We start from the raw sequence: 7,948 nt of genomic DNA, 5'->3' as shown, positions 1-7,948 counted from the left end.
AGATAGATTATGAACCTTATTAATCATTCACGAGACGAGTAGTCCGGAATACTGAAATTACTTGTATCACGGTTAAATCTGAAACAAAGCATGTTTTTCGGCTGTGATTCTGTTTTGATTGTTGCGTATATGCACTACATTATTTTATTAAAATAATCCTAGTGAATTAAGTTCAAAGTTGATCTTGATTTTGGGGTCTTAATTTGTTAGCGGTGTTCGTTTAACACATATGTGCTTCCGCTAGTAACAACAATCTGATAAGAGTCATTTATAAATCCTCTATTGAACGAAGAGTTTATGAAATCAAAGATCTTGATCTAGGGTATATAATAAATTGTTTTATCTTTGAGATATTTCTGTCAGCGTGTGTGTTTTCAAATTGATATAGTCTTCTTGGATCTTTTTTTTTCTTTTGATAAACGAGAAATCCGTTTGTGACCCGCTCTTTGGACCAATCACTGCCTTCTAAACTCGATGGATAATGGGCCCGCCCGTCTACCCTTCTCCACTTAAATATCGGGCTTCGCTTTGCATAGCGTGGGGCTTGAACCTGCGACCTAAGCCACAAATCCTCCACCTTTTGCCACTCGAGCTAGGCCTTGGGGGCGGATCATATTAACAAAGTGGGTCTAGATTTCTTAAATTTATTTATTGATATTTGTTGGCTTGACTAAAACCACTCTAGACTTGAGGTATGCTTGAGCTCAACCAATACGGGTAAGGAAACTAGACATTGCTCGGCTATATTCTAACCTTCAACCCTAATCCATAACTTACGTAGAAATAATTTCAGTATTTCGGACTATCCGTCGCATGAACAATTAATAAGGTTCATAATCTATGTAACATGCTCTAATGCCAAGTGTAAATTAATTGAGAAACACTATCACATAAAATTAAGAAAATCTAAAATACGTGAAAAGAATGTGTGCACCTTTATCCACCATAGCAACGTACAACTGAAGACAAACTAGCTGAGCCTTCCTCTACTTTAGCTATTAACGGCTGGCACCATATGAGAAAAGATCTTAGGTTAAGCCCTGCGTCATAAGCTAAAGGAGAGGAAGACTCAGCGTAGTTAGTCTTCAGTTGTGCAATGTTATAGTGGATAAAGGTACACACATTTTTTTCGTGTGTTTCACAATATCATAGGTTTTCTTAATATATGTGATTATTGTGGTCGTGTTAATTTACACTTGGCATCTACACATATTACATAGATTATGAACCCTATTAATCGTTCATGTGATGAATACTCCAGATTACTAAAATTAACACAATTTGTATCGCGATTAAAACTGAAATGAAGTTTGTTTATAGACTGTGATTCTTTTTTGATTGTGCGTATATGCACAACATTATTCTATTAAAAATAGTCCGGGTGAATCAAGTTCAAAGTTGATCTTGGCTTTGGGGTCTTAACTCGTTAGCAATTTTCTTTTAACACATATGAGCTTCCGCTAGTAACAACAAGTGATAAAGAGTCATTTATGAATCCTCTATTGAACGGAGAGTTTATGAAATTAGAGATCTTGATCTACGGTTTTCGAATCTTGGTATATAATAAATTGTTTTATCTTTGAGATATTTTTGTCGGCGTGTGTGCTTCAAATTGATAATCTTCTTGGAACATATTACCAAAGTGGGTCTAGATTTCTTTAATTTATATAAGGATATTTGTTATCTTGACTAAAATCACTCTAGACTTGAGATATGCTTGAACTCAACCAATACGGGTAAGGGAACTAGACATTGCTCGGATACATAGTAACCTTCAACACTAATCCATAACTTACGCATAAATGATTTCAGTATTCCGGACTATTCGTCTCATGAACAATTAATAAGGTTCATAATCTATGTAACATGCTCTAATGTCATGTGTAAATTAATTGAAAAACACGATCACAATAACCACATAAAATTAAGAACACGTAAAATATTGTGAAATACGCGAAAAGAATGTGTGCACACTTTTCCACCATAGCAACGTACAACAGAAGACAAACTAGTTGAGTCTTCCTCTACTTTAGCTTATGATCGCTGGCGCCTTATGAGAAAAAATCTTAGGTTAAGCCATGCGTCATAAGCCAAAGGAGAGGAAGACTCAGCATAGTTCATCTTGAGTTGTGCATTGTTAAAGTGGATAAAAGTGCGCACATTTTTTTCGTGTATTTCACAATAATATCATAGGTCTTCTTAATCTATGTGATTATAGTGGTCGTGTTAATTTACACTTGGCATCAAAGCATATTACATAGATTATTGACCCTATTAATCGTTCATGCAATGAATAGTCTGGTTTACTAAAATTAACGCAATTTGTATCGCGATTATATTTGAAATGAAGTTTGTTTATAGACTATGATTTTGTTTTGATTGTTACGCATATGCACAACATTATTCTATTAAAATAGTCCAGGTGAATCAAGTTCAGAGTTGATCTTGGCTTTGGGGTCTTAACTCGTTAGCAATTTTCTTTTAACACATATGTGCTTCCGCTAGTAACAACAATCTGATAAGTGATAAGAGTTATTTACGAACCTTCTATTGAATGGAAAGTTTATGAAATTAGATATCTTGATCTACGGTTTTCGAATCTTGGTATATAATAAATTGTTTTATCTTTTAGATATTTTTGTCGGCGTGTGTGTTTTCAAATTGACAGTCTTCTTGGATCATATTTAAAAAGTGGGTCTAAATTTCTTAAATTTATTTATGGATATTTTTTGGCTTGACTAAAATCACTCTAGACTTGAGGTATGCTTGATCTCAACCAATACAGGTTAGGGAACTAGACATTGCTAGGCTACATACAAACCTTCAACACTAATCCATAACTTACGCAAAAATGATTTCAGTATTCCGGACTATTCGTCTCATGAACAATTAATAAGGTTCATAATCTATGTAACATGCTCTAATGCCAAGTGCAAGTTAATTGAGAAACACGATCACATAAAATTAAGAACACCTAAAATATTGTGAAATACGCGAAAAGAATGCGTGCACCTTTTTCCACCACAGCAACGTACAATTGAAGACAAACTAGTTGAGTCTTCCTCTACTTTAACTTATGATGGCAGGCACCTTATGAGAAAAGATTTTAGGTTAAGCCCTGCGTCATAAGCCAAAGGAGAGGAAAACTCAGCGTAGTTCGTCTTCAGTTGTGCATTGCTATAGTGGATAAAAGTACGCATATTTTTCGTGTTTTTCACAATATCATAGGTCTTCTTAATCTATGTGATTATTGTGGTCGTGTTAATTTACATTTGGCATCAAAGCATATTACATAGATATTGAACCCAATTAATAGTTCATGCGATGAATAGTCTGGATTACTTAAATTAACGCAATTTGTATCGCGGTTAAATCTGAAATGAAGTTTGTTTATAGACTATGATTATGTTTTGATTGTTTCGTATATATACAACATTATTCTATTAAAATAGTCCAGGTGAATCATGTTCAAAGTTGATCTTAGCTTTGGGGTCTTAACTCGTTAGCAATTTTCTTTTAACACATACATTGTTCCGCAAGTAACAACAATCTGATAAGTGATAAGAGTCATTTATGAATCCTCTATTGAAGGAAAATTTTATGAAATTAGAGATCTCTATCTACGGTTTTCGAATCTTGGTATTTAATAAATTGTTTTATCTTTGAGATATTTTTGTCGGCATGTGTGTTTTCAAAGTGATAGTCTTCTTGGATCATATTTAAAAAGTGGGTCTAGATTTCTTAAATTTATTTATGGATATTTGTTGGTTTGACTAAAATCACTCTAGACTTGAGGTATGCTTGAACTCAACCAATACAGGTAAGGGAACTAGACATTGCTCGGATACATACTAACCTTCAACCTTAATCCATAATTTACGCATAAATGATTTCAGTATTCCGGGCTATTCATCTCATGAACAATTAATAAGGTTCATAATCTATGTAACATGCTCTAATGCCATGTGTAAATTAATTGAGAAACACGATCACTATAACCATATAAAATTAAGAACACCTAAAATATTGTGAAATACGCGAAAAGAATGTGTGCACGTTTTTCCACCATAGCAACATACAACATATGACAAACTAGTTGAGTCTTCCTCTACTTTAGCTTATGATGGCTGGCACCTTATGAGAAAAAATCTTAGGCTAAGCCATGCGTCATAAGCCAAAGGAGAGGAAGACTCAGCATAGTTCCTCTTGAGTTGTGCATTGTTATAGTGGATAAAAGTGCGCACATTTTTTCGTGTATTTCACAATAATATCATAGGTCTTCTTAATGTATGTGATTATTGTGGTCGTGTTAATTTACACTTGGCATCAAAGCATATTACATAGATTATTGACCCTATTAATCATTCATGCGATGAATAGTCCGGTTTACTGAAATTAACGCAATTTGTATCGCGGTTAAATCTGAAATGAAGTTTGTTTATAGACTATGATTTTGTTTTGATTGTTGCGCATATGCACAACATTATTCTATTAAATAGTCCGGGTGAATCAAGTTCAAAGTTGATCTTGGCTTTGGGGACTTAACTCGTTAGCAATTTTCTTTTAACACATACGTGCTTCAGTTAGTATCAACAATCTGATAAGTGATAAGAGTCATTTATGAATCCTTTATTGAACAGAGAGTTTATGAAATTAGAGATCTTGATCCACGGTTTTCGAATCATGGTATATAATAAATTGTTTTATCTTTGAGATAATTTTGTCATGTGTGTTTTCAAATTGATAGTCTTCCTGGATCTTATTAACAAAGTGGGTCTAGATTTCTTAAATTTATTTATGAAAACTACCTATATCACTCAAAATGAATCTTGACCATCTTAAAATGTGTTGTTGAAGAGGGAAAAAATAGAAAAGAGAAACCAGAGGTTTGCTTCTTTGTTTCCCGTGATTGCAAAGCAAGCTCGAGAAAGGGGACCTAGCCTCATATTTATTGGCTTTAAAGCCTTAACCTAGGTTGCCTCCTCATTATGGGCTCATGGGTCTCCAACACCTACACTATTGCCAACCCACACCTATTACATGAAATAATACATGCCCGTGTGGAATCTACATAAATACATGACTTGCGTGTTGTCCACCAACTATTAACATTCAGCCTGGTTTGCTAAAAACATAATAATAAGTTTATATATAGTCCACATTTAATAAATAATTCTAGTTTTCCTTCTGGGTCAACCTCGTCACACCGGGCTTGCCTAGTGTGGATTACTTCTCCTTTGTGGTTTACAAGCTATTGCATAGGAGCAGGGTTTTACCATAAAGGGTAGTGGCTGCGGGTTTCTCTTGTAATCAAAAACATTTAATAAATAAGTCTAACCTAATGAACTATCTAATCTCAATAAATGCATCACTCTTCTTCTACTACTGCAGTCAAATAACGTCAATCTTCATTACAGAAACCTCAAAATCACACGAATAAATATTTCCCAGGATGTTGACGCTACATAACAATGAAATCACAATGCTTCCACAGATCGTTACTACATATAAATTTCTGAACACTTCAGAGTTAAGACACTGGGCTGAAGGTGTATCAGAAACATCCGCTCTCCCTCTAAGGTAGTAGTAAGGTCTATGTATACTCTACCCTCTCAGACCCCATTTTGTAGGATAACACTAGCTATGATGTTGTTGTTATTGTTCAGAGTTAGCATAGACCAAAAGACTACATTTTTCTTTGGTAGATGAAATCAAGTTAGGAAGAAAGATTCTAACTTGAGGTAATCTCTAAGATCCCAATACATTTGAATAGTATTGAATCGGAGAGTTAACAATATTTGTATCAAAGCAAATACAACAAGTAGAATTGTTTTAATTTTTTTGCTCAAAGAAAAGAAACGAGAACTATCTTGTCATAAAAAAAAAAAACCAGAACTATATGATTTAAATGTAAACAGCAAGAACATTTTATACCTTTCTGCCAGCAATTTTGCAGGAGCGCCTGCCCATACAGAGAGGAGAGGAAGTCCAAATCTTTCTCACTGAATTGCTCGATTGAAGTTCTAAAGGCAAGACCTTTATATCAGAAGATGAATACCATGAAGAAGACGAAAAATTCCCACTCAACAAAAAAACACCTACAAGAAAATAAACAATTTAGGAAAATAAGGTATAAAGATTTGCTTTTTATTGATGTATGGGAGTACTTACTTCTGAGAGTGCAAGAATGGTGGGGTTTAAGATTAACCCCATTTGAGATTCTGCAGAGAAGTGAACCAAAAGCTCGAATTGAAGAAGATGAATACACCATTGCTATTCTATAGACTTCCAATTGGGTTTCTGTGAATTTCTACTTTACCTCAGAGTTCTAGTGGATGCATTTGTGCTCCTCAATCCTCAACCTCAATCCTCAATCCTCAATCCTCAATCCTTAATCCTAAATCCTTAATCCTAAATCCTAAATCCTAAATCCTAAATCAAATAAAGTTTTCTTGAATAACGGTGCCAGGGGAATGGAGCACCATATAAGCAGCCGAGTTGAAACTTAAAACCCCTGAAAAGGAAAACATTTTATTTTAAACCAGGGTATTAAAAGAAGGAAAAACTACCTAACTACACATACATCACTGCCATATATACTGTATTTACCTCTAGTTTAAAACAATTACATATACTATCACTTTTAATATTTATACCACATATTTTAAAATATTTAATTAGATACACAAATCCCTTAAATATGGTATTGGATAATTATCTTAAATTTAATCTCCCTTTTTCTTCCTTTATCCTCTCAATACATATTTGCATGTTCAAATCAGCATTATACATATATGTTTGTTTCTATTATTTTATTATTTTCATGTATCTTGGTTTTGTATCTGAGTTAAAGTTCATAATGATCTGACATTTAATTTTAAAAAGTTATATAAATTAGGTTTTATATTTTTTTATTTTGTTGTTTCTCAAATACTTTAATGGCTGGTCATTCTCAAAATCAGATGATTCTTGTTAAAGGTACTACACATTAACAATATTATACTAAATCAAACAACTTCTATTTGTTATTTCACTCATGAGTTTTTCATTATAGGGACTGACTCTTCATCCGTTAACATTCAAGCCAAGAATAGATCAAGTATAGGAACGACTCAATCAAGAGGGAAAAGTTATGCCAAGCTTTACTTAACATAATAAATACACTATTAGATATGCAACAATGTTGGATACACATCAGATGTACATGTATCTATGTATCTAGTTAAGAGTTGATGTATCTAAGTTAAAATTATATGTATTTGTGAGAAAAAATTCAGATGCTAAAAAAAAAGGAAGAATTTTGAAATTTTTTACTTTTTTTTTGGATTAGTGATAAGGCAGATACTCTAACATCGTGAGTTGTTCCTAAATTTGATTGTTTCAATTACATTCCATATTTAGATACACATAATTTATGTATATGCTTACAACTTACTATGTATTCGAGATACACGTTTTTGAATATAATGTATGAAATTGATACTTGATATATCAAATTAATACTAGATACATATGAAAGATACATGAAATTAAAATTAGATCATATAAATAGATACATAAAATTAATAATAGACACATATAGCAAATGCACAAAATTAATACTAGATCCTTCTATTATACATATGAATGTACTTGTATGATACTCATGTATCTAAGTATTTAGTTTGTAGGATACATCATCTATTGATAATAGATACATCAAATTAATGAATTTATTATTTTAAGAGTAATAAAATGAAATTAATCAAATTACATGACCAAGATATACATGTTTTTGTTTTTTATTAATAATAATGTTAATGAATTTATTATTTCAAAGAATAATAAATGAAATTAATTAAACATAAATACACTCCTTGATTTGCCCTATATTAAGAGATTTGATTAATTTAATTTCCAGAATTAATTGCCCATAGATTCTAAAAATCATCAATTACTCCTCTAATTA

General features: G+C 32.5%; 1 protein-coding gene and 1 long non-coding RNA gene across 3 annotated transcripts; both read right to left on the bottom strand.

The window, feature by feature from the left end:
- Window positions 1–410: 410 nt before the first annotated feature.
- LOC125842009 (uncharacterized) lies at window positions 411–2,921 on the bottom strand. Of its 2 annotated transcripts, none has more exons than XR_007443856.1 (2): window positions 2,822–2,921; window positions 411–753 (listed from the first exon to the last, which is right to left on the bottom strand). It is a non-coding gene; the product is annotated as an uncharacterized LOC125842009 (long non-coding RNA). The 2 variants fall into 2 exon arrangements; XR_007443857.1 differs by lacking the exon at window positions 2,822–2,921 and adding an exon at window positions 1,773–1,872.
- A 2,989-nt stretch (window positions 2,922–5,910) lies between these two features.
- On the bottom strand, window positions 5,911–6,428 carry LOC125842003 (probable transcriptional regulatory protein At2g25830). Its single transcript, XM_049521196.1, has 2 exons — window positions 6,172–6,428; window positions 5,911–6,098 (listed from the first exon to the last, which is right to left on the bottom strand). Exons 1-2 carry the CDS (start codon window positions 6,269–6,271, stop codon window positions 5,929–5,931), a joined length of 270 nt encoding a protein of 89 aa, XP_049377153.1. The 5' UTR covers window positions 6,272–6,428; the 3' UTR covers window positions 5,911–5,928.
- Between the last annotated feature and the right edge of the window lie 1,520 nt (window positions 6,429–7,948).

Source organism: Solanum stenotomum, chromosome 10, assembly GCF_019186545.1.
Source record: "Solanum stenotomum isolate F172 chromosome 10, ASM1918654v1, whole genome shotgun sequence".
Taxonomy (NCBI): Eukaryota; Viridiplantae; Streptophyta; class Magnoliopsida; order Solanales; family Solanaceae; genus Solanum; species Solanum stenotomum.
The sequence above is the reverse complement of the archived record's forward strand: the minus strand, read 5'-3'. Positions and strand labels throughout refer to the sequence as shown.